This window comes from Desmodus rotundus, chromosome 1, assembly GCF_022682495.2.
Source record: "Desmodus rotundus isolate HL8 chromosome 1, HLdesRot8A.1, whole genome shotgun sequence".
Lineage (NCBI taxonomy): Eukaryota > Metazoa > Chordata > Mammalia > Chiroptera > Phyllostomidae > Desmodus > Desmodus rotundus.
This window is the reverse complement of record NC_071387.1, coordinates 150,202,812-150,230,776: the sequence shown is the minus strand read 5'-3', so window position 1 is coordinate 150,230,776 and position 27,965 is coordinate 150,202,812. Positions and strand designations below refer to the sequence as shown.

General features: G+C 37.9%; 1 protein-coding gene across 2 annotated transcripts in view; it reads right to left on the bottom strand.

The window, feature by feature from the left end:
- SPATA9 (spermatogenesis associated 9) overlaps positions 1–26,189 on the bottom strand; it is a 28,138-nt gene extending 1,949 nt beyond the window's left edge. Inside the window, exons 1-5 of one of the 2 annotated variants that reach the window (XM_053911756.1) lie at positions 26,020–26,189; positions 25,725–25,813; positions 17,407–17,634; positions 5,950–6,045; positions 931–1,072 (exon numbers count right to left, since the gene is read on the bottom strand). In XM_053911756.1, coding sequence (XP_053767731.1) covers positions 931–1,072; positions 5,950–6,045; positions 17,407–17,634; positions 25,725–25,813; positions 26,020–26,035 — 571 coding nt within the window. In that variant the 5' untranslated portion in view covers positions 26,036–26,189. Of the gene's footprint in view, positions 1–314; positions 1,073–5,949; positions 6,046–17,406; positions 17,635–25,724; positions 25,814–25,994 lie in introns of those variants that run through there. The other variant, XM_024563642.3, reaches the window with a different exon arrangement.
- Between the last annotated feature and the right edge of the window lie 1,776 nt (positions 26,190–27,965).

Below are 27,965 nucleotides of genomic sequence, written 5' to 3'. Positions count from 1 at the left end.
TGTTAGGTGCTAGTCCTCTAATGACCAGTCAGGTCCTAACACGTGGCCAGGATTTTAAATGCATGGAAGAAACCAAAGAATCTCCTGCAGGCAAAACCACGGCTCTAGTTAGCAGGGCCAATCATAGACGCATTTTCTTTCGGGACCCAGTGGTAACAGTGAGTAATGTGGACTCGATTTCTGGTTTTAGATTTGTTACTCTAAATCTGGAAATGAAGGATGCCCTGTCCTGTCCTGTCCTCATATACAGAAGTCTTCTCGTCAGATTTGAAAATCATATTCTATTTTATAACTTCATGAAATCCATGAATTACAAGTCCTTCATATTCTACGTATGAGTTATAAAAAGAAGTGATAATAGGCAGACTCAAATATGCAGACGGTAGATAGAAAACAAATATCCTTTGAAAAATGTCTCTAAAAAAGATACGTACCATTTTTATAGGGATGGTTTTACCCTCCCAGAAAAATAATTAGAAAGATACTCGAAACAAGTCTTTAATAAAAAACATAAATGTATTATAAATAGACCTATATTATAGAACACAGCATAAAGTCTACCCACCAAAGGTACATTTTCTTGTTTGTTAAAAGATATCAGATAGTGATGCATATATTTTATTTTCTCTACTATGTAAATACTTGAGTGTGACATTTTATTAGTTCCTCCCCATCCTTTTTAAAAGCAGCTTAACTATTAACATATGAAAACTAGTTTCCCAGTTTTGTCAGATAAAATGTTATTAGATAGATAACTCTTAAACTGTTCAGTGATATTTTTGTTTAGATTTCCTCACTCATTTATTTCAGTTGATTGGTCAAATACAGAATGTAAAACCTGGATCTTATCACTCAGCTGATTAGCAGGAATATCTGAAACATTGTGTGGCCTCTCTGGCAACGACCTGTAAGGTTTTGCTTTGATTTCGCCTTCGGGAAACAGAGGCTCGGAAAGCACGGGCTCAGAAAAGGCTTTTCTAAGATTCTCGCTCTCCTCTCTGTTTTGCCTTATGGATTCTTCTTCTTGGAAAATTTTCTTTACCTTCTCCAGAACAGCATTAACACAGACCGTCTAATAATGAAAACAAATTGAAAAGTAAAGTTTCTTCTTTAGCCACTAAATTTGCAGATAGAAAAGTCCAGTAAAGTGTTTAATGTAAAGTCATTAGTCTACATATTCTCATGGAGGAGCACTCCCTTTCAGGAACCCCTGGCACAGATAAACATCAAGCGATTGATTCCTTGTTCTGAATATATTACATCATAATCTAGAAAGAAAATTAAAACCTAGTGTGACTAAATAACGACATGCTTTACATCTTTTTTCTCAATTCATTAGATGTTTCATATTTTTATTCTCTGATTTAATTAAAGGAAACATTTCCTCTATTCTCCTGATTTAATTCAATGAAATTTGCTGAGAGGTGAAATTTGTCTCCAACGTGTTAATATCTCACAGTGGGTTTTTTGTTTTTGCTTTTTCCCACCTGGACTTTGCTTATACCCATGTGTACAACTGGAAGGGCATGAACACTTTGATAAGAATTTAGTAAGCTAGTAGATCAATGATTTCTAAAGAAACACATGACCCATTTTCCCTCAAAAAATGCCATTTAGTACTTTAAGAAAGTACCAACACATATAGAGAAAAATATTTCAAAAACTGAGAATCACTAAGAACTGCACCCACTAAACGTATTCTATAAGCTTACTAATGATGAAGACAACAAAGATGCCAAGTATCTAAGGCACAGGTGGCAAACACAAGGCCCATGAGCTGAATCCGGCCCCTGACCTTGTTTTATCTGGCCCGGCACCTTGTTTCTACCTGGTAACAGCGCTGAGCTCCTTGCCCCTAGTTAAGGAGTAGTTACATTTATACAGTCCTAAAATTACATTCAGCCCTTTGAAGACAACCACAAGGCTGATGTGGCCCCTGGTGAAAATGAGTTTGACACCCCTGATCTAAGGCAAACAACAAGAATAATACAATTCATGAAATATAAGAAGACCTAGACTAGTTTATTTTACCCACGATGCCTTACAGTGATGTAATTGGCTATAAACACTTGGAAGATGTTCAGGGAGTAACAGAGAAAGGACTGGAGAAAGGACCGATTTCCTCCTTTCTTGCCTGCCTCCCACTGTAGAATGGGTAAACAGCAGATGCTTCTCTTAACCACCCTGCAGTCAGGGTGCAGCCATGTGACCCTGTTCTGCCCAAAGAAAGAAAAAGTCTTCCAGGTAGGAGGTCAGGAAGGATTTTTGGAAACGTCTCTCCTCCTGTATAAAAAGAAAGACTGTTTTTTGCCTCTTCCTATCCCCTCCTTCCTGCCTTGGAAACTGATAGGGCTGTAATGCCTAAGCAAACCCAAGGACTGAAAGAACAAACAGGATGGCAGAAAAGAAAGATAGAAAGGCCTTGGGCTCATGATGACGTTGTAGACTCGCTGTGCAAACCTGGGAATCCAGCCCAGCTCCAGACTTCTAACGGACAGGGGTATTTAAATGTCTTTATCAATGAAGGCACTGTCAGGTATATTTTTGTTACTCGCATCTGAGTATATCCAAACCTAGAACTATAAAGCTTGAAGTGCATCACTTACAGATGCAGATAGCTTCATGCATTTATCCCAAATATGATCATTTTTTATATGCCATGCTGTGAAAAAAGGTTGGGAAGCCCTATCATATTTGATACATTTCTTCTTCCCTCACCTACAAAACTTTATCTGTGCCCATTCTCACCACTTCTGTCCCAGTTTTAGAAAATGAAGTGTCTTGACCAAGGTCAGTATTTGTCTATCTTTGCTTTTAACATATACCCTGTCACCTTCCCTATCACTTATTCCCTGCCTTTTTAGTTTAGTTAGACTGGCTCTCCCCTGCTACATGTTTAAGTATCTTCCATCCTAAAACTTAAAAAAATTAGTAATTCCTGGGACCCTGTTTCCCTCTTAACTGCTACACACTGTCTTCTAGATCAAACAAGAATGTGCACTCACGGTTTTTATTTTATCATCTCTTCATTCCAAAGCCCGCTTATTTGTCTTCCTTATCCCATCACACCACTGAAATAGTTCTCAATAGTTATCTCTAACACCTCAACTTCTAGATCTAATGGAGACGTAAAACCTTCACTTTACTTGCCTTTTTCTGCTTGTTTTTGACACTGCTCTTCAATTCCTGAGTCTCTATTTCCTTGACACTGTTTCTTCTGTTTCTCCTTTTACTTTTCAGATTATTGCTTCTTTGTCTCCTGGATTTCTCCTTAGCTCATCTTAAATGTTGCTGTGTGCTCCACATTTCTGTCAACTTCCCACTCTTCATTTGGCATGGTTCCACTCAGAGTATTAACTTCTAACATAAATGCCATTTGCCTTCAAAACCATAATTCCAGATCTGACCACTCCTAGGCTTTGCTTGGATGCACATATGACAGATTATCAGATAACCAAAAATTGTTTTATTGCCTACTTAGGAAATTTATAGCATGACAAATCATGTGACATGATTTCAAAAAGGCCTTTGAGAAATTAGAGTTTAATTTTGGCTATAGACTCATTTTTTTTTATTTCAACACATCCATTTAATCTCACCCATCCTTTGCAGTTTATTTGCATTCTAGCTGAGTCGAATGTCAATTTTGTATGAAATTCACATTTAAGATACTGAGCACATCTCAGATATTTAAAACACTTTTAAAATGCTTATTTGATAAACTCAGTTTAAAAAAAAACTGTGTATGTGTTTAAAAGTAAATTCTTTTAATACTTTTTTTCAAAATGTCTTAGATATATTCTTGATCCCTTGCACGTCCCTATAAATTTTAGAATAAACTAGTCAACTTAACTCACATTGCTCAGATTTGCATTGGGACTGAACTAACTCTACATATTATGGGAAAATTTATTCTTTATTATTATATGTTTCAAAATGGTCAAAAATAATAACAAAATGTGCAAGACATCTAACAATAAACATAAAAATTATTATGAGAAAATAAACAAAGAGAGAGATAGACCATGTTCATAGATTGGAAAACTTGTCCTACCAGTTATTAAGACTTATAAAGTTTCCATGAATAACAGTGTTGAATTGGTACAAGCACAGACACACAGACCAACTGTACAGAGCAGAGAGTCTAGGAACAGACTTACATATACAAGGACACTTGATTTATGTTTAAAGAAGTCTTCTCAGGCAATAGGAAAGGGTGTTTTTTTACCAATAAATTGAGTCAGTTCAATTGGATACCCATGGAGGAAAAAATTGACCCTTATTTCATACCAATTCCAGATGCATTATAAACCTGAAAGGTATAATAATAAAGATCCTAGAGTACATCAAAGGGAAGAGTTTCATGTAGTTGGATGTGGGTCAAAATTCCATAATTAAGATATATAAAGCTCTTAACATAAAAAAATTATAAATTGGATTACATTAAAATTGAGAACTTCTGTTTTAAAAGATACTGATAAAAGAGGAAACAGCAAGTCATAGAATAAAATAAATTTGCCCATATGTAACCCAAAGAGAACTTGTTCCTAGAATACAGAGGTGGGTAAAAGTAGGTTTACAGTTGTTCATATTGAAAATACAATAATAAATAATAATACAATATTAAACTCTGTGTTTTGAATACTCATAACTGTAAACCTACTTTTGGTCACCCCTGCATATTTTAGAAGTACAGATCAATACTACAAGAAGGAATAACTCCCAACAGAAAAACAAGAAGATACAATTCTTTAATAGATATTCACAAAAACGATATCCAAATGTCCAATTAATGTATAAAAAGGTACTCAATCTCATTAGTAATAAAGGAAATGTAAGTTCAAATCACAATGTGATAATAATATATACCAGCAAGAATGGCTAAAATGGAAAATATTGATAATACCAATGTTGGTGATATAGAGAAACTGGAAACCTTATAACCTCCTGGAATGAATTGTTAAAACCACTTTGGAAAACCATTTGACAACCTCTACTTTAGATGAACCTACACCTATCCTATGGTCTAGCAAGTTCACCAAAGCATATGTACAAGAGTATTCATAGCGCTTTACTCAAAGTAGCCAAAACTGTAAATAATCTAAATATTCAACAGTGGACTGGATAAATAGTGATATAGTCAACCAGTGGAATACTACACAGCAATGAAAATCAACAACCCACTGCTACAAGCATCAAATAAATAAATCTCCTGATGATAGTGTTGAGCAAAAACGGGCAAATACAAAAGAATATATAGCATATGATTCACTTATATGCAATTCAAAGAAAAACACCTACTGTATTAGAATCAAAATAGTGGTTGCCTTTTGAGAAGAGGTTAGTGATTATGAGGGGGCCAAGAAAGAGGCTTCTAGAATAATAGTAATATTTTGTTTCTTGACCTGTGTGATATATAGGTTAATAGATTTTATGGTAATTCATAAAGCTGTATACTTCTCTGTATGTTATACTTTTTTTAAATGTAAAGGTAAGTATGAATGGAAATAGATTAAAAGAAATAATTCCTTATAATTTATAAAATCTTTTCTATTTTGCCATGATTTTGATGAACACTTTTGAATTATAGCACTTGTAATTCAAAATATACTTTAAATTTATATCACTCATGATTCAAACTACGTAAGATTTGTTTTCCCCCAAATCACAGACTTAAATGCTGGGATACTGAACTTTAACAACCATGGCACAGTGGCTGAAACAAAACAGCTGTAGCTAAATGAAAGTGAAATGACAATATCTTGACCAAGTGATAATACACTCTATACAAACAAAATAATTTTAGTTATTTAAGTAAATTTGGTTTTCGTGAAGTAAATTTTTAATGTAAAATTATCTTGTTTTATGAATAGAATGTACAGTATGCCTTTACCATTACAAAAAAATCAGTATATTTATTTATAGATCCTAATAATTTTCTTAACTTACCAAGTAAATTAATGCTGCATATGAGGCATATATTAGGCTAGTTAAAGCAGTCTTTGCTGGGAAAGAAATGATGTCAAACAAAGAACCCTTTCTGACCTGTAAAAACAGAAGAGAGTTTTCTTATTAAAACAAAAGTTTTTAATGTTACAGTGTTAAATTTTACAGTGTTATTGAAAAATGAGAATTTAAATTTTTTCAAAGAAAGTCATCTACTTTAGATCTGGTTTTGTTCACATCCTAAAAATATATTAGTTTATTTTTCTTCTTTTATAAAAATATACATTGTTTGCTCACCAAAACCTATGACATATCTATTTTATAAACCTTGCATTTCCCAAATCAAACTACTTTAACTTTTTCACATTTACCAAGTGCTCACCAGAGGGTGCTGCTGTGCATGTTAGAAAACCAGCCTTTGTCTCCCTCGCCTGAGGAGATATATCAGAAAAAATATCACTACGAGCAATATCTGACACTTTACTGCCTATGTTTTCTTCTAGAATTTTTATGGTTTCAGGTCTAATATTTAAGTCTTTAATCCATTTGGAATTTATTCTTGTGTGTGGTGTGAGAATGTGGTCTAGGTTCATTTTTTTGCACTTATCTGTCCAATTTTCCCAAAACCATTTATTGAATAAACTGTCTTTAGCCCATTGTATGTGCTTGCTTCCTCTGTCAAATATTAATTGACTATAAAGGTGTGAGTTTATTTCTGGGCTCTCTATTGATCTATGTGTCTTTTCTTTGGTGCCAGTACCATGCTGTTTTGATTACGATGGCCTTACAGTATAGTTTGATATTAGGTAGTGTGAGTCTTTCAAATTTATTCTTCTTTCTCAAGATCACTGTTGCTATTTGGGGTCTTTTGTGGTTCCATAAAACAAAAAATAAACAAATGGGACTACATCAAACTAAAATGTGTTTGCACAGCAAAGGAAAATACCAACAAAATAAAAAGACAACCCACAGAATGGGAGAATATTTTTGCCAACACATCTGTTAAGAGGTTAATATCCAAAATTTATAAATAACTTATAAAACTCAACACCAGAAAACCAAAAGATCCAATTAAAAAGTTGGCAACAGACCTGAATAGACACTTCCCCAAAGAGGACACACAGCTGGCCAATAGACATAGGGAAAGATGCTCAATGTCACTAATCATCAGAGAAATGTAAATTAAAACCATAATGAGATACCATCTCACACCTGTGAGCATGTCTATCATCAATAAATCAAAAAACAACAAGTGCTGGTGAGGATGTGGAGAAAAGGGAGCCCCAGTGCACTGTTGGTGGGAATGCAGACTGGTGTAGCCACTGTGGAAAGCAGTGTGGAGATACCTCAGAAAATTAGAAATGGATCTGCCTTATGACCCAGTGATTCTACTTCTGGGAATTTACCCAAAGAAACCCCAAAACACTAATTCAAAAGAACATAAGCACCCCTATGTTCATTGCAACATTATTTACAATCACCAAGATATGGAAGCAGCCCAAGTGTCCATCAGTAGATGAGTGGGTAAAACAACTGTCCTGGGTGTCCTACCCACTGCCTGTGGGCTGCATGGGGCCCAGGATGGCTATGAATGTGGCCCAACGCAAAATTGTACATTTACCTAAAACTTCTTTTTTCATTAGTTTTAATTAGTGTTCATGTATTCAATGTGTGGCTCAAGACAACTCTGCTTCTTGAAGTGTGACCCAGAGATGCCAAGGGTTTGGACACCTACAGAATGGAATCTTACTCAGCTGTAAGAAAGAAGAAAATTTTACCCTTTGCAACGGCATAGATGGACCTGGAGAACCTTATGCTAAGTAAAATAAGCCAGTCAGAGAAAAACAAATACCATGTGATTTCACTCACATGAGGAATCTAATGAACAAACTGAACAAGCAAAACAGAGACAGACTCATAGATGGAGAGCAGATAAAAGCTAGTTGGGAGAGGGGAGGTTAGGAGGTGGAGGGATTGAGCAAAAGGAAAAAGGCCTCATTGTGGTGATTGCAGGAGGGATGGGGTATAAAGGGATAAATGGTAATGGAAATAATATAATAAAAACAAACACATTGGAAAAATAAATAATAAAATAAAAAGTCTTTGTTCAAATTCATATAATCATCCTTTACTAAATTATTCATTTCTTCAATTAGGCAATCAAAACACTGAGCATTTCCTGGAGATTAATGACCTGCTTGAAAATGTTAATCATGAGACTGCTGAAGGCCAGCATTAACCTTAGATGATCACTAAGCTTCAGGAAATGCTCTGTGCTCATACCCAGCATGCTACTTTGAAATGTAGAAAAGATTTACACCAATAATGACTTTATCTCTCAAATGTTTCTAGCTTCTGGTAATAGAAGGTGTCCCTGCTAAAACCTAATAGTATAATATATTCAGCTTAAGGGGACTGTACCCCCATAGGCCACCTCCACCTCTGCTGCCTTGAGCAGAATTTGAAATGAGGACATTAGGGAAACCATTCCCCTCCCAGTCAGCAGTACTGTGGCAGTTAGCCATGCGCCTGTGCGGCAGAGCCAAGCCACTCTATGGCTTCAATAACTTCCAAAAGGTACTGGCTGTAGCGAATAGAATAAAGTCATATGTTTGCACAGCAAAAATGCATACAATGTTACAAAACATGGAAAACTGAAACAATTAATGACAGAACGATTAGGTAAATTACACTGTTGTCTACTCCATGGTATAGTGCAGCCTTTAAAATGTGCTTCCAGTAGTCACCTAGACCCAGGGGTTTGGAGGAGGTAAGAATAAATTATAAAAGGACATGAGGAAATCTTTGGAGGTGATGAATATGTTCCTTATCTTGACTGTGGCAATGGTTTTATGGGTGTACATACATGTCAAATCTCATCATATTGTATATGTTAAATACATACAGTTTAATGTATATTAATGATATCTCATCAAACTATTAAAACATATGTACTTGGGCTCCAGGGGGTGAGGGTCGGGGAGGGGGAAGAATGTGCTTCCAAAGAACACGTGATAACATTTTAACTAAGATTTACACGGCATTGTGTACAGGGTCAGGTTCTAAGTGCTTGTTATTGTAGTAAACTCTGTTTTTGCTTTCTGCTGCCACTACTGAATGACAAACAAAATTGCCCATCACAATTTCCCCTCATCTCTCTTAAGAGATTTGTGGAATGCTGAAGCCGAGAATACTATCTAGCCTAGTAGCTAAGAGATGGCTGTTGTGGGGGGAGGGGGAGGCGGTGCTTATTCCTACCTTTCAGGCCATACCAACTCCTACATACAGGGACATGTAGGGGCAGTTTTAGCTCCCTCTCTCCATAAGTCAGTCTGGAAAATTTCCCAGCATTCCTGGCTTCTGGAAAGAGTTTCCAGGAAATAAAGCAGCTGTTGCTGTTTCCCTCTTGTTAGAAGAATCAAAATGATAGCATGGCTTTGAATCCCACTGTTAGGCCACAAGGAGACATTATATTAATAGAGAGCAGATGCCGATGGTAGGAAGGAAAGCAGATACACTCCAGCAAAATGCCCTCTGGCAGAGCGAAAGATTATGAGTGCGTGAATACATAAATGTAAGTGGGAGGTCCATAGTCACTAATTGGTAGGCCAGATACAATAAAAATAAAAGTGGTATCTGCGTGCATAAGGAGTTACTATTTCTGTTTCACTGCATCTTTCTTTTTCAGATTTTGCCCTTCACCTAAAAAAAGTAATTAAAACTGGTTACTTTCAAAATAAGTTATGTATTTGATACATGTTATGCTTCTGAATAATGAATCACTGTATTGCCTAAGGGTCACATTTTCACCATTTCAATGCTTTTAATAAATACTTGCCATTCCTGTGATAAATCACCCCTGTAGAGAATGCATTTCCTCCCAAATTCATGTGGCTACTGGCAAGTAGCCATTTTTCTATTTTATGACTAACTTGTAATTCATACTATAACTTACTTTGTTTCATCTTTGGCTTACTGTGAGCAGGGATAGTGTATGGTAAAAACAGATAAGTAAACAGGAGAAATTCAGCAAATGGGAGGCTTTATTTAGATTGTCTTGGCCTATTTCAAAAATTTTATCTTAACCTTGTTGTTATATTAACTTCATGTTTTTGCACATTTAAATTAAAAGTACTTTATATCAATATCATGCCCAGTTATTTTTTTTAATTTGGTGATATTAATACATAAGATATATGGATATAACAGTAAAATCATTTTAACCTTTATCTAAATTTCTCCCACATAATTTTGATTGCCTCATTTCATAAAAGAACTGTGCTCATTTCCTTTCACTAATAATGAGATAAATCACAAAAAAAGCAAGCTATAAGCAGTTTAGAAAACAAAGATCCGCTTGCAGAAGGTCTGCAGGTTACAGAGTGACCAGGCCCCACTTAGCTTATGTTGTCCAAAACCACCTTGGAGAGGGGAACCAGGGAGTAATAGGGGGAAACTAACTCAGTGATTCACGAATAAGTGCTGCAAGAAGTACTGACTCCTGTTAATAGGTGCAGAAGACAGTGTTTCCTATAAGCTTGGGAAAGCTACAAAGACCACGTCTTTGCTTAGCAACCCACAGTACTCATGAGCACAGGGAAGACTCCTCGAGTCCGCACACAGAGAAGGAAGTTGTTTGACTTCGTTTATCCCAGTATTAATGTCCTGTGGAATGCTCGTTTTAAATAAGCTCTTAATCAGGTGTTTCTGTAAAAGCTCAATGTCCCAATCTCTTGGCCAAACTGGAGAATTAAGTCTTCAAGATCCCGTAGTTCTGCATTCTAGAATTGTCCTTTTTTCCCAGATCTGAAATTACACCACCCAAGATAGCTTCATGGCAGGCTCATCCAAGGACCTACAGAAGTTCCTGATATTTGTGCGTTTTACAGTTTAAATCCCAACTGGAGTCTTCCTTGGGGAGGGTTAGCGGTAGGGAGTAACCCTTACTTAGAAAAGCCTCGGACCTTCATCCTGAAAAAGGGACCCCAAGTCACTAGGGTCCCCCTATGGCACAGGCATTTTAGAGGCTGAGCATTTTCTTCACTTTGCCTGCACAAAGTGGAAACAGTTATCTCTAATGCCACTATGAGGAAGATTCTATCACGGGAAGTGCTCCCTGTCCTGTGGCCCTGCATTGGCCTGCCAAAGTCAACAACTGTGTCTGGGAGCTGACGTGTCTTGGCTGAAGTCAGCATTCAAGCTGATTATCTAGGTCATTGCAGCTCAGAGCAGCTGCAGGCTTCACTCCACCAGGCAGCTTACAGGGCTAAGCAGATGAGCCATTTTGTAAGTGCTGGTGCTGGGGACGTTGAAAACCATCAGGATATTCTCTCCTCAGTTTTCCTCTCCAGAGGCCCCTTATAGAATCAGCAGATATATCACTACAATCTCTGCCCTGCAGAACTTGCAAAGGTTTGAGGAGCAACCTGACTCAGCACCCATAGTGCCAGGTACGAAGGAAGTCTCTTTTAACAAGATGTCCAGCTGGAACCTCCTAACCCTCACTCTCTGTGTTCATGTCACAGAACAAGCCACCAGAAACTCTCAAGTCACCTGTGCCAGTTGGGTCTTTGGGTAATCCATATTTGGCACAATATCTTTGGGTATATCTTTGAAGTTATGCAGGACATACTCTAGAGCTAAATATGATTAAACAAAAGGTCTGGGAAGATTGTAAAGGGAGGTCCTGGGGTAGTGTCCATTCTCTACCTCGAGGAGACCATTACCACAGGCTTCATCTCAGACCACAGCAAAGAGCCGAAACACTATCCTAGTTACAGTCAGTCTCCTAATGGAAATGTTCCTTTATTCCATGTTCTTGAGGGAGGTGAGACCCTGACTACTGCTTCCAGCGACATAATATCCAACAGTGTTTTGGCAGAACCGTTTAAGACACTCTAGGTACATCACCCTCTTATCAGTGATGAGACAGAGCACATACAGAGGCTCTTTGAAAATACTGCAGATAGGTTTAAAAGGCCACTTACCATATTTTTTGGACTATATGATGCACTGAACCATAAGACTCATCTAGGTTTTAGAAGAGGAAAATAGGAAAAAAAAATTTGAAGCAAAAAATATGGTCCTGCTCCTGCCTCCTGTGACCTTGCTCCACCACTGCACCCTCTTGACCCCCACAGCGAGCCAGGTAAGCTATATTTGGACCGTAAGATGCACCCCCATTTTCCTCCCAAATTTGGGGCAAGGGGAGAAGTACGTCTTATAGTCTGAAAAATACGGTACTTTCCTACATAAAGTGATGTCCTCCAAGAATACACAAAGCATATCTCTTTGCAAAGTATTGATACTCCAGATTCCACTCCTTCTACTTCTGCATACCACTAAGTTCTACCTTGACACAGGCACCCTGACAATTCTTGAAGGAATTCATATTGGATTCCCATCTACGTAAGCTGAACCCTCTCACTTTGTGCAGGCAGCCAAGCAGTGTACCAGGGCTGCTATAGCTCCTTCGTGCTATGCCTCTTACCTCTCAGCACCCTCTGACACCGTGATACACTCCATCCACAGACCAATTCACGGACCTCCACCATCCCTCATACATTAGTTGTTCCTTTGACTCTCCGGGCCACTGTCTCCATTATTTATACTTGTATTTTAGTCATCACTGAGACTTCCAGATTTGAGATATGTTGTTTTCTTCCTTGCTACAAATTAGTCTCCTCTCAGTTGTGTCCCTTCACATCCTAGCTTATGCATATTACCCAAGTAAAACTCCCTCCTCACTCCTCACTTCTACCCTCAAGGACTCTGGAACCTCTGACCTGGAACTGCTCCCATTTGTCTCACTCCAGCCCTACAAAAGTCCTTACATTTCCTAGTAAGGCATGTTCTCTCTTGCTCCTTAATACACACTGTTCTCTTCCTAGAATGATTATCCTCCTTCTTTACAAGGCTAGTTTCTCCTACTTCAAGACCCAGGTCAAGTATCACCTTCTGGAAAGCCTATACTGACTGCCCTTTGGAACTACACGCCCCTTGCTGATGCTTCCATAGTGCACTTTGCACACTCTGATGATGCACTTGCCTCACTCTACCGGCACTGCTTACTGCTCACTTGCCTACCATTCCCCAGGTCATAGGCCAAGGGCAAGACATCTATGAATCCCTACTACCTAGACTAGTGATTATACGTGTCAGGTTTTCAACGAATATTTGTTGAATGAATGACAAGGTAGAATTATATATACTTTACTTACTTCCAAAAATGAATTCAACCATCTTACATTAAAATTTGTAAAAGATACAAAGAAGTGAAACTGAAGGACATCTGCTAGAGCTAAGGAGGAGCTCCCCCGCCCAAACCTACAAATTCTATATAAGGTCAGACACCAAAAATTTTATATGAAACTGAGTTGAAAGGAAGAAAACGGGGGAGGGAAATCCCCATGCCAGGAACAAATTGGGAACTCAAAGCTGGAGCAGTGAGTGTCTTAAGTTGATGTCCCCGGACCTCTGGGGAGCTTACGGGAACGTGAAATAACGGCTGGGGGCTTGCGTTTCAATCCAGAGGCTGGAGAGGAGACTTCGATGCACAAGAGGCGAGGAGCGGGCTTTCGGGTCGTCCGTGGGAAAGTGGGCCTAGGACAGCTGCACCCACTGCCCAGGAAGGGGTCGGGGGCTGGTCCCCACCAGGGCTGACACCCTGGGAGCGCCAACAGAATCCTCTAGAGGGAAGGTTCTAGGTGAGAAGGGTTTCTATTTATAAAAAGATCTCTGAAGAAAACCTTTCAGTTAAACAAAACTAAAACAGAACACGGAAAGAAACGATCTGCTGAGTGAGACGCGGTACAGATCACAGCAGTCAGGGGGACCAGCAGCCCTGAATGTCTCAGAGAGACCCTTTAAAAAGGTCATACATAGTGTGTTCAAATATCTAAAGACTTTTCAAAAGACACTTTGAAAAATATTACAAATTGGGGGAAGGGACACCAAATAAAACTTCCAAGAATGGTAAGTATAGTGTTTGAAATTTAAAATACTTTGAGTAAGTAAAAGAGTATATTAAATACAGCTGAAGGGAACTGGGTAACTGGAAGAAAGTTCAGAGGAAATTATTCAAAATGTATGAAAAAGAGAAAAAGAAAGGGAAAATGTGAAGTAAACAAAGGATAAACTGAGAACGTCCTAAGTATATGTTTAGTAGGCATTGCAGAAGAAATTAGAAAAAAATGCAAAAGAGGTAATATTTGAAGAAATAATGGCTAAGAACTTTCCAGAATTGAAGAAATTATCCTCAGATTCGAGAATCACAGTGATCCCCAAGTGTCCGTTCTGAAAAGCATTTTGACAACAGATAATAAAATTGAAGGTGTGCATCCCTCATGACCCAGCAATCCCTCCTCTGGATGTACACTGGAGAGTGTCTCAGACACCTGGATACTTGTACAGGGTTCGCTAAAGCACTGTTTGTAACACAGAAAAATTGAAACTAAACTATCCATCTGTCTAGTGATAGAGAAACTGTGGATTTTTTTTTCTCATGATGGAATACCACAAACAAGATAATAAATCCTTAGCTACATGTATAAAAATGTTGAAATATATATGTTTACACATATAAATGTTGAAAAATGCCTATATATAAAAATATAAAAAAGGAAGTTTCAGAAGGACAAGTATTATATATAATATAATTTTACATAGATTATATACATTTTATTTAAATTTTATATATACAAAGGAAAATAGCTGTATACAAATGTAGTGAAAATATAAACATATGCATGGAAATGCTCACATCAACTTCAGGGTAATGATTAACTTTGGTGGAGAAAAACAGGGGACAGGACTAGGGCAGGTTAATTATAGTTCTTTTTATAAAGGAGATGTGTGAAGGCAATATGGCAAAATATTACCTCCAGGTAAGTTTTGGTGGAATTTGTGATAAACTACCTTTGATATATTTTGAAATATTTTAACATAAGGAGTTTAAAAGTTAAACCTATGTCCTAAGACAATTAGAACAAGAGCAAAGAGAAGAAGTCTGTCTCATAGGTGTTCCTCTCGAATAATGCCAGAAGAGTCGCCGTCAGCATGTGCACCTTCCACAAGTTATTTAATCCTTCCGCCTGTTTCTCGCATCTCAGGTTCCTGGAATAAGTTATCACAACAACGCTCTAAATTTACCTGTGAAGCGTACTGTCAATCAAAGCAAAAAGGCAAACAGACTGTTTTTTTGTTCTCATTATTGGTTAAAAGGAAACACAAATTCAAGTAAAAATAGAGATTATTTTTCTGCCACTGAATTTTCATGAGTACTGGAAGACAATTCTGCATGGATGTTTCTCATTCCTGTACAGATGGGGTCTTCTGAGCAAAGGACGTGGTTGAATAGCAACCAGCCTTGGAAGGAAGTATAAACCTCTGGATCTAGTGATATCCCTCCTAGGACGTGTCACAGGGCTCTGAATACAAAGCCCTCTCCTCCTTCCCCTCTGGACACATTTGCTTCTCTCTCCCCACTTCACCACCATGCCCAAGTTGGACAGACACACCAACAACCCAATAAAAAGCCGAATCTCCTCATTTCAGGGTTCTTCCCCTGTGACACCGCTTACTAAGAACATGCACAGGTATCTTCTGGCTCTAATCCCATTGCCCTGTGGGAACTGAGGGGAGCAAGACTGACACAAGGTAACACTCTGGTCACTGCTTTTGCTGCGAACCATAAACAACCTAGTCCCTGCCACAAGGGTCTTGCGCGGTCTGTCAGTGTGTATGTGTGTGTGTGTGTGTGCGTGTGTAACCATGGCAGACTATCTTGTTAGCTTGTATATAATGTAAAAATTTCAGACCCTTTACAGTTCTGACTTAGCAAAGAGGAGAAAAAAAAAACTCTGAATAATACAATGCACAATGTCTTTAAAGATTATTTCCTAATAAATACAGAAATAATATCCAAGGGACACTTCATGTATGATCCTCTGTAAAAACTATGGGTCTAACAATGTAAGGAAAGAAATGTTGAGGCACAACATTAGATTCAGAAAGATATTTCAGTGGGAATTTAAAATAATATGGATCAGCTATGTTTCTTTTTGATGATCTAAAGGTGTAGGGATAAGATTTCTTAGTACTTAGACAATCCAATGGTTAACAAACATGAACCATTTTTTACTTTCTCAAATGTCAGATATTATAAGAGAGCCATTTAAAAATGCTGTCCCAGGCAGTCCATAGTTGAAATATCTGATGCTTTCTAGAAATGTCAAAATCTTCAATTAGATAGATTCCTGTGTAATGAAGGTTTTGTTACTTTTAGCCACCCCATCCATCATCCGTTTTCTCATCTGGGAAGCAACCCAGGTTTTTGTTTGTGGATTCATCCTTTGCCGCTCTCAGGTCATGTGGTCTGGGTGGAGTTCCACCCTCCACTCCGGGAGCGCAGCAGGTAACCAAGTCCTTGGCCAGTCAGTGAGTCCCCTTTCCCTGGTGCAGAGGTAAGCCATTCTCTGCGAGTGAACCTCGGCTTGCCCAGGAATGTGGGGTTCAAAGACCCTCACTGTTTTCTGCTGTCACTCAGCCTGGAAGGATGCAGCTCTGAAACAGCTGCAAATCATCTTGTGACCATGAGGGACATGTCAGTCTGAGAGTAGAGTCAACACCGAGAAAGCAGAGCCGGTCTCTGGAAGGAGAAAGAGGACCTGAAGCCATTGTTTGAGTATCTGTCTCCAGCAATGCCTGAAACCTTAACGACCCTGGAGTGTTCAGCTACATGAACTAATACATCTCTTCTTTGCCTTAACTCAGTTTGAGCCAGGTTTTCTCTCCCCTCAATAAAGGAGTTAAATTTATTCACTCTGGGGATCAGATGCCAGACTTGGAAGACTCCAAGTCTTTTGTAACCTTTAGAATGCTCTGAAAAATCCAGAGTTCTGTGACATAAAATTTAGGAAAAAAAATTGGTCTGAAAGAGTATTAAGGACTGTCATCCTTTAACAGAGCCACAACGAAACAATGTAGAACACGTAGTTTGAAAGATACCTGAATGTTGATGGGTCTAACAAAATGAGTTTATAGTTAAATATACTCAATATGTTTTGTCAATTAAGGGTTGTTTTGGAAACAAAGGTTATGGGGAATGGAATAAAACATTTATTTTTAAGGTTTGTTGTAGGATTTTAGGTTTAACATAAGTAGTAATCCCTATGCTTATATTTAGGATGAACTATTTGAAATTGACAGTTTCATACAGTTCAATTAAATAACAAGGTAAAAAAGATGTCCACATTACTTCTTCTCTCAGATTTATTTAAACTATAGTATATATACTACCTTTAAAAAAAGGTCCAACCATTCATTTCTCTTCCCCAACTATTCTTGTTTTATATGTAGGATAACCATATGTGCTACATTTTTCATTTTTCAAATCTTACAGTTTCAAAAGAGTTTCTATAAAAAGGCTCCATACTTTGTGCATATGCGACATTCACTTACCTGCATGTTATATAGGGGTTGCTTTGGCGCGTTAACTTCCCTCAGCAGGTGATGAGCTGTGTCCCTTAACTCTAAAAGTCTACAGACAAGCTGAGGCTGCAGAAGTTCGGCCACTGATTTGGAGGATCTGGATATGCTATGTAATCCTTGAATTAATGTTCCCCGGTTGATCTTTGCTAAAGCAATAGCCATTCTGATTTTGGATGTTTTCTGCATGGGTTCTCTTTTCTGGAAAATAAGCCTTTGAAAAGTGACTGATGTGTGATTCTCCAGAGAATTGCTAACATTTACTTTAAGCAGAGACCACATACCACATAATTTTCCCTGGGTGTGGGCCCATGCATATTAGTGCTTAATAATTATATCCCACTTTCTATACAACTCATTGACCCCACCATGTATTTTAAATCTTTATATGAATACATGAATTTTTCCTTAGGATAACTATCCAGAATTTAAGTTACTATTGTAAACATATAAATTTTTCATTTTTCTCTCTAGGTTTATTTATTTGTTTGCATTGATTTTTAAGAGCTTTTTTTCAAAAATACACAATTCTTATTCAAATATTATTCACTGTTTAAATTATGGAACCAATACTTCTTATTCAAAGCTTACAGATATTTTCCCAGGTTACTTTCAAAATTTTAAATGATAAAATACAGCACACATACATAATGCATAAAACAAATAGCCTATATACTAATCAACAAACTCAGGAAACTTTTACTTCTAAAAACTTTATACCTTCTGTGAGCAGTCTGATAGAAAAAACTTGTGACATCACCGAAACACATAAAATATAGTTCTTTCTTTGCTCTACTGGAAAATACACCACAGGGAAATTACTTACAATGTGGTCAGACTGCATTCCAGGCAGCAGGCAAGTATAGTTTCCATTATTCATTTAAATAATGTTACGGGCTTTTGTTGGCATTTTAGTACAAGCAACTTAAAATCTTTATTTGTTGGGTCAAAATATATAAGCATAAAGCATCTTTTAACTGCATTTTGGTTCTACAATGAACATTATATATTTGTCTTAGAGCTATTATGCTATATATTTAAAATGCCTCAAATTTGATCATGAAGTAATAATTCTATTATTGTTGCCTTTGCCCTCAAAGTTCAGTCTTTTCTTACTGGTCAGATTTGCCACTGGAAATAAACAAAACTGTTCTAGCCTGTCAGTGAGGATGTATTTCTGCAGCATCTGGTGTCCCTATTGCATGGTTTAACCTGTTAACTTTGCTGAGAAAGTCCCATTAGCTCACCTGTACTCTTCACCCTGCTAGTCAATACTAACAGAATGCAACTCAAACTGCAGGCTGCTACAATTGCTACACTTCCAAGCCATTCTGTTTATTTTTATTTTTATTTTTATTCTATAACAGTTATCCCAATTTTTCTGCCTTGGTCCTCCTCCATCCAGTCCACCCCCCATGTCCACAGTCAATCCCCATACCGCTGTCCATGTCCAGGGGTCATTAATACATGTTTTTTGACTAGTCCCTTCCTCTTCTTTCCAACATTATCCCTCTCCCCCTTCTCCACTGGCCACGGTCAGTCTGTTCCATGTTTCCATGCCTCTGGTTCTATTTTACCTGTTACTTTATTTTGTTCATTAGGTACCTCTTATAAGTGAGATCATATGGTATTTGTCTTTCATTGACTGGTTTATTTCACTTAGCATAATGCTCTCCAGTTCCATCCATGCTGTTGAGAAAAGTAGGAGTTCCTTCTTTCCTTGTGCTGTGTAGTATTCCATTGTGTAAATGTACCAGAGTTTTTTGATCCACTCATTTACTCATGGACACTTAGGTTGTTTCCAGCACTTGGCTATTGTAAAGAACACTGCTATGAACAAAGGGGTGCATAAGTTCTTTTGAACTGGTATTTCAGGGTTCTAAGGGTATATTCCCAGCAGTGGGCTCACTGGGTCAAAAGGCCGTACCATTTTTAATTCTTTGAGGAAATTCCATACTGCTTTCTAGAGTGGCTGCACCAATATGCATTCCCACCAACAGTGCAAAAGGGTTCCCTTTTCTCCACATTCTCACCAGCACTTGTTCGTTTTTTGATTCATTGAGGGTAGCCATTCTGACAGGAGTGAGATGAGATCTCTTTATGGTTTTAATTTGCATCTCTCTGATGACTAGTGATGTTGAGCATCTTTCCCTATGTCTATGGGCCCTCTTGTATGTTCTCCTTGGACAAGTGTCTGTACATGTTCCTTGCCCATTTTAAATTGGATTCTTTGCCTTCCTAGTGTTGAGTTATATGAGTTCTTTATATATTTTGGAGATTAAACCCTTTTCCGCCGTCTCATTGGCAAATATATTTCCCCATACAGTCAGTTCCCTTTTCATTTTGATGATTGTTTCTTTAGCTGTGCAGAAGCTTTTTAATTTGAGGTAGTCCCATTTGTTTATTTTTTTTTACTTCCCTTGCCCTAGGAGATATATCAGCAAAAATATTGCTACGTGGGATATCTGAAATTTTTTAAAAGACTTTATTTATTTTTAGACAGACGGGAAGGGAGATAGGAAGAGAGGGAGAAAAACATGGATGTGTGGTTGCCTCTCACGCGCCCCCTACTGGGGACCTGGCTTGCAACCCAGGCATGTTGGACTGGGAATCCAACCTGGGACCCTTTGGTTTGTAGGCTGGCACTCAATCCACTGAGCCACAGAAGCCAGGGCTGGATATCTGAAATTTTACTGCATTAATTTTCTGCTGGGACTTTTATGGTATTTAAGTCTTTTATCTATTTGAGTTTATTCTGGTGTATGATATAAGTTGGTGGTCTAGTTTCATTTTTTTGCATGTACCAGTTCAGTTCTCCCAACACCATTTATTGGAGAGGCTGTTTTTATTCCATTATATGCTCATATCCCCTTTGCCAAATATTAATTGATCATAGAGACATGAGTTTATTTCTGGACCCTCTGTTCTGTTCCATTGATCTATGTGTCTGTTCTTATGCCAGAACCACACTGTTTTGACTATAGTGGCCTTATAGTATAGTTTTATATCAGGTATTGTGATCCCTCCAACTTTTTTTTTCTCTCTCAAGATAGCTGAAGCTATTCAGGGTCTTTTTTGGTTCCATATAAATTTTTGGCATATTTGTCCTAGATCAGTGAAATATGTCATTGGTATTTTAATTGGAATTGTGTTAGATCTATAGATTGTTTTGGGTACTCTGGACATTTCAATAATGTTCATTCTTTTACTCCATTAACACAGTACATGCTTCCATTTATTGTCCTCAATTTCTTTCTTCAGTGTTCTATAGTCTTCCAAGTACAGGTGTTTTACATCCTTAGTTAAATTTATTTCCAGGCACTTTATTTTTCTTGTTGCTATATAGCAAGTGGGATTAGTATTCCTAGTTTCTCTTTCTGATAGTTCATTGTTGGTGTACAAAACTGGCATTGATTTCTGAATATTGACTTTGCATTGCTCTACTTTGGCAAATTTACTTATTAGATTGAGTAGTTTTTTTGTGGAGACTATAGGGTTTTCTATGTACACCATCATGTCATTACAAATAATGACAGTTTTGCTTCCTCCTTTCCAGTTTGGTTGCCTTTTATTTTTTCTTCTTCTCTAATTGCTGTGGCTAGAACTTCCAGTACTATGTTGAATAAGAGTTGTAAAAGCAGACACCCTTCTCTTGTTCCTGATCTTAAAGGAAAAGCTTTTTGTTTTGGCCCATTGAGTATGATGTTGGCAGTAGCCTACTTTGCTGTGTTTATCATAAATTGGTACTGGATTTTATCAAGTGCTTTTTTAGCATCTATGGATATGATCATGTGGTTTTTGTCCTTCATTTTGTTTGTGTTATATTATGTTTACTGATTGGCAAATATGTACCATCCTTGCATCCCTGAGGTGAATCCTACTTGATCATGGTCTATGATCTTCTTAATATACTGCTTGGTCTGGATTGCCAATATTTTGTTGTATACTCTTGGCTTAATTAAGCATCCTGAGATTGTTTGCAAAGTACACAAGTTTAGATGATTCTTTGCATCATCATTGTCTTCATCTGACCATATCACCAAATGTCAGCCCCAACCACCCCCAACCACCACCAACACCTCAGAGACACACAAAGGTACTTATAGACCATTTACCAAAGGAAACTAGCATCAGTTAATCAGATGGCTTCAAGAATCCTGCTCCAGATTTCTCTATCTGAGCTCCATTCTTTCAACATATATCCTGCTTTCCCTTTTCATTTTTATTTTTTCTAGAGTCATTCCCATTTCTCTATCATCAGCAGTTTTAACACTGAACTCCAATTTCTATTACATCAGCTTACTACACTACATCTATAAAGCCAGCCTGTCAGCAAATCCTATTCAAGATTTTTCCTCTGACTAGCCCCCGGATGTGAGCACTTCTCACTGTTCCAGTACCAATACCCAGTTCATTTCATTTATATACCACCATCGTCTCTTCTCCAGACTAGTAAATTAGTCTCCTCAGTAGTCTTCCTGCTCCTGCCCTTGCCTGTTTTCATTCTTTTCCTCAACACGTCAGCCAGAGAGCTACAGTGAAAACTAATGTTAGATCATATCTTTTCTGCTCAACTGCTTCAGTGGCTTCTGGTGCGCTCAGTGTAAATGCTGAAGTACATGCTGTGGTCTACAAGGCCCTACAAAGGTGGCCTCTCCTTTACCTCTCCAGCCTCCTCTCTTTTCACCTCCTCTTCCCTCCTCAATATTTGTTGAACTTGTTAGGTATGCCCCCACCCTCAGGGACTTCGCACTAGCTGTGCCATTTACTCCCTCAAGGGTACCAAGGTTCTTTTCCTCACTTGCTCCAGGTCTTAATTCAAGAATCACTTTCTCATTAAGACACACAAGGTCTTAACCATCAATTGTTCTCCCTATCTCTACCCCTACTTCATATCCTTTCTCTGCTGTATTTTCCCTGCTCCTCAAGACCTATCATTAATATATGTTTTTTTTCCTTGTTTATTGATTTTCTGCTTGAGTAGTATTTAAGTTCCATGGTAGTGTTTTATATCCATTTGGGCTCGCCCATCTTTTTCCAGTGCCTAGAGTAGTGTCTGACACACAGCAGGAGCTCTATAAATGCAAGTTAAAATGTATGGAGTATCAGGAAAAGTATAACGAGTTAATATGAAAAATATCAGACCAATATACCAAATATTAAACTAGAAACCACCGAGGAAATTTTTAGCTCACACTGCACTTTGTAACTTTCACAACAATGATCGTCCCCACAAGAAACAACTGACCAAAGACATAAATATGATTCAATTATAGAACATTCTGGTTACAGTCCTGCTCTCATTATATTTAGAGACCTTAATACCAACATAAGCAGTTTCCAGACGTTATTGGTGCATCCCCAGTAGTTTTTGTCCCACTTTTTTTAAAGCATAGAGAATTCAGAAAAAGTACATCTAGAGTTGAAAATTCCAAATTTTGCATGGATTCTAGTATGTTCTGTCTGTAATTCCCAATTTTTTAGCATATAGGTAAGTGCAAGATAATTACAAAATAAAACATATAATTATCTTTCATAATTATAAGCCACAAATATTGACCTTGTTTACCACAAAAGATTTCCCTCATTTCAGTGAAGATCATCTGAATTAAAAAATTTTAATTCTCCAATTGTAGTACGCTTTTTTCATGTGTTCAAATTTAAAGCTTTACTGTTTAAGTCCTTATATCCTCGTATGGAAATCATCTGCAATTTGTAAGTGTAAAATCTTAAAAACTCACTTATTACTAAAGGAAGCAGATGCTGAGGGTATGGAGGGCTGGGCAGATTGGGACGGAGGGAATGGAGCACACAGGACCTCAGAACCCACAACCTCAAACCGACATTCTAAAGTTAACTTTACCCAGCCCCAGAAAAAAATTTCCTTCAAAATCTCTAGTCATGAAGAACTATGTAGTAGTAACTATTATTAGCCTGGTAGATTCCTCTATAAAAACTCCACTATCGCTCCCATCAAATCTTTTTTTTTTGCAAGATGGCTTTTTCTTAAATAAATAAATACCTAAAATGATAATTTTTAAAATATTATTATTATTTAGTATTTAAAATATTATTTAAATACTAATCACACAATCTAGAATTTTGAAATACAATCCAGTTAATAAAGCCCTCCAAGCATTCTTAAAACCTTTCCTTTCAGAGCATTTGGGAACTATGGAGCGTCATGGAAATACTAACATTTGCAGCATTCACAATCTGACCTGTTAAAAATAATCAAGTTCACAATGAAGTATTAGTATTGTTTTCTGGATAATTCATTTTTGAAGAGCAATTAACTTCAATGTGTTACCTTATTACCTAAGTACTTAGGGTCCCTGCCAATCTCAGCAACACATTCTTCACAGTAAATGATGGGGGAAGAACAATGTTACATGTTTTGGAAATGATCAATGAAGAAGCTTTAACTGTATTTATATTCTTCTCTGAGTGGGGTAAGGTTCTTATAAGTAAATGATCTCGATGATTTGGAAATAGGAAGTAAGGGTTCTTTCTTTACTTCCTATTTACTCTCCTGTTTCACCAGAAAACATGCTGTGTCTCTAGTGATAATGGGGCTATACAGGGTGGGGAGACATGAAGGGAGTTGTAAAGAAACCTGGAACTTTTTTTTTGATTAAATAAAATCCCTTGTTTCTCTCTTATTGGCAATGGTTGGAGAATCACACCTGAAGGGGCAATGGGGTTTTCCAGGTTTGTCTCTGGCTTCCTGAGAGGCTCTCCCAATAATTACTGCCACTAGTGTGCCGGCAGTGACATCTGCGCATGTGACATCCCAGACCAGGCATGGTCACCTGCCCATCTCTTTCCTTTATACTCCAGAGCACAGTTCCCCACCCCCACCCCAAAATAACTCTCCAGCATTTCAGAAGACATTACACCAAGACTAGGGCAATGCAAAGAGGGGAAGCAAGGAGACACTAAGTCTAAGATATAGTATTGCAAAATCCAATCTGCCCCCTGGAGATGTTAAGATTTGCTCCGCTGCACTTAGACTAGAGCCATCTGGATGCATCCAGGTAACGCTGCTTCAGTATCCCTGCCCCAAAGTCTAGATCCCAGACCAGGGAACAGCTGTTCCATAGTTTCTGGCCTGACACTGCTTCCTTTGAAATATTCTCTCCTGCTACCCCAATACCTTCTCCCTTTCTTCACCTTGAAAACTCCTATTCATCCTTTGAAACTCAATTTAAGCATCCTTCCTTCATGAAGCCCTCTCTGACCGCTCTAGGTGGAGTGATTCATTCCTCTAAACTGGGTATACCTCTTACCATATTCTAATGTAATTACTTGTTTGTAACTTGGTCTCCGTTAAATTAAGCTCAGTGACTAAAAGAATCCTATTATGTGTATCTCTGTATTCCCTCTCCCCATTCCCATGCAGTAGTAAAGCATAGTTAACATCTGATGCCTGGGTGCCTGGGTGAATGGTTAAAGGTAGCTCTAATACCTCGTTCTCTGGAATGAAATATGTAGACTTTGTGATTACTGTTATCAGTGTTTTCATTGCTGTTGTTGTTTACTTGCAGGTGCTGACTGTGCTTCTCACGCTTGACATTGCCAAAAGCTGACTTCTGAGTGAGCAGGTTGTTACTGAACCATGTCACTTTACAATGCATTCCATTCCGACTGTGGGCACAATGACTGAAACAACACTGTTCCTTTAAGAGCTGTGTACTTTTGAGTAAAGTAGGTCACACATGCTCCCTAAACATGGTGTTGCTTTTTCCTGACCATATATATCCTCAAAATTTCTCCCTACCCTCTCTTCTAATCCCAGGGTTTTATATTTCAAATCCTTTTTGGAACAGATGTTTACAATATATACATATATACTTTGTTAAATTCATATCACTGTTTTCTTTCCACACAAAACACACATTCAAACAATACTTATCGTTCCATTGTTATAATTGGTGAATTACTTTTTCCACTTATTTTACTACCAGATATTTTAATTAAAGTATATCTAGGTATTTTTCTGACTTTTCATTAAGCAAGTCTAAAGTAAACTACATTGCAATTGGGTTATGAGAGAGTTCTAGATTTTCAATCTAACAATACAGTCTGTCTTTAAACTTAATTATCTATCTATGGAACTTCTTTATCTCCAATCTCCCCCAATGAGTAACAGTTGAAATTTGTTTTTTTGAAGTAAAATTGTTTTCCTAATCTTCAAACACTGATCTCAAAACCAAGCATTAAATAATTGGTATGATACTAAAAATACAATATACTTTTTATAATTCTGTTCAGTTATAAAATTACATTACCTGATTAGACTGTGATAATCTTAGGATGGTAGGAAACTCATCTTTAAACTCATCAATAAGGTCCATGATTGTTTTCTGGATCCCCTCGACTAAGATGAAAAGAAGTTAGATGAAAAAAAGAGCTTTAAAAAAGAGCCTTAAAAAAAGAGCTTTAAAAAGAACATGGAACACTGTATCCTTGCCTAGGGGACTGGAAAAGCAAGCCCACCCCAGGGGACTTTATTCCCAGCTTCCCACGCCCTAGCCCCTTTACAACAAGATTGTGTGTACTTCTTCCAGAAAAGTTCTTCAACACCTGCCCACATATCCATCCAACGGGTTTGATTGGCATGGTGAGTTCTTGCTTGGGCTCCTAGTGCTTGGCAAGCTTGTCCTCTACCATCAGTGAGCTATGAGGGCAGCCTTGCACTCAGGAAGGCAGGGAAGGGCAGAGCCCACAGCTCACTGCCGGAATTCTTTGTTACTGCACAATGGGCCTCTATAACAAGAGAACTTGTTACAGAATCTCCTGAAAGTACTCTGGCAATGAGAAGAGAGTGTGTTTGGAGGCACGAGGGGAGGAGACAGGGGATTGAAAAATGAACCACACTAAGGAGTTCTACAATACAAATTAAATTTTGTTCCAATTTCTGCAATGATACCTCAATTAATGGATCATCTGAGAACAAAGCTCCCTCTGAAACGAGTTGGCATGTGCTTTAAAAGAAATGCTTCACATATGATGCCAAGTGGAAAAGAAACACCAGCAGGAATTCAGAAAGACTTCTGAACAGACTGTTTTTCCTTACCCAAATGAGGGTCACGACGTCCAACCCTGGCAAAAGTATGATGTCTTTGGTTTGTCTCATTTAAAATCTCTTCAGCCTTTCCCCTGCAAGTACTCTCCCACTTCAGACGACCATTATTTTCCCCTTAACAAACCTGGCAAGAACTACATATCAATTATAATTTAGTATGGATTTGAGGTGGTTAACTCAAGTCCCATTGTAACTTAAAGCTTTATATTTTAATTGTAGCTAGATGGTTTTCTTCAGCAAGTATCAAGTGGCTGCTGGATGTCTATTGGTGGGAACTGTTTGGAAAAGAGAAATGTTCATCAGAAGACTCCTCTGCCATGTGGAGGTGGACAGATTTCCAGCTTTCGCACTGTCCTTAGTCCTAAGAACACTCCCCACCGCAGCACAGCCACCTGTACTGATTTTAACCTGCCTTCCTCCATCAGGACACCTCACAATTTGAAAGCACAGTCAGTGCCCGAAAGACAATGTAATTAAGCAATGGTGAACACACAAACTGGGTGTCTATAAGAAAATGCTAAGTGAAGTAAGCCAGGTATATGTCAAACACTATATGATCTCACCAAGTGGAACCTGATCAACAAAACAAACAAGTGAGCGAAATATAAACAGAGACATGGCAATAAAGAACAAACTGACAGTAACCAGAGCAGAGAGGGAAGGGGGATAAGCGGGGAAAGATGGGGAAAGGTCATCAAGGAACATGTATCAAGGACCCACGGACAAAGCCAAGCGGGGGGAGGATTCAGGGTGGGAGGTGGGGGTGGGTGGGGTGGGGGAAAGTGGTGGCAGGAAAATGGACACAACTGTACTTTAACAAAAATGAAAAAAATTAAAAGAAAAGAAAAAATATAAATAAATAAATGAAAATGAAACTCTTTATTTGGCCTATCAAGATACTTGGCTATCAGAGTCTACCTCACAGCAACACCTGGTAGTAAGTACTTTCTCCCTCTTAGCTTCTTCCCTGTTCTCTACTCCCCTCTCCCCCCTAATTCCTTTTATCCCTGTGCTCCCCACCTAGTGTCCCAGACCCCGGCTGGTTTCACTCAGTTTTCTTTTCATCAGCTCTTGCCCTCATAGGCATTCTATAAAATTAATAAATCTACAGGAAAAACATTTCTTATCCTAATATTTCCCACAATTTAAGAATAACCTGGCTCTGTGGTATGCTATGAAGTCCTTTTTGTCTTTTCTTGCTTACTGACCCTGATGAAAAAAGACTGGACGTGGTGGTGATCACAAGATTCGGAAAACCCCACCCTGCACCCTGCCACACGTATATTTGTGACCATTTATGGTAATAGTTGGGGGGTTATTTACTTACTTATATTTATACCCTGATGCATCTTTAGTTACTTCACATAAAGTTAGATGAAATGTCAATGATTATCTTCTTTAATTATTTATTGTTAATTTTTAAAACTTAAAATAGAGTGCTTTA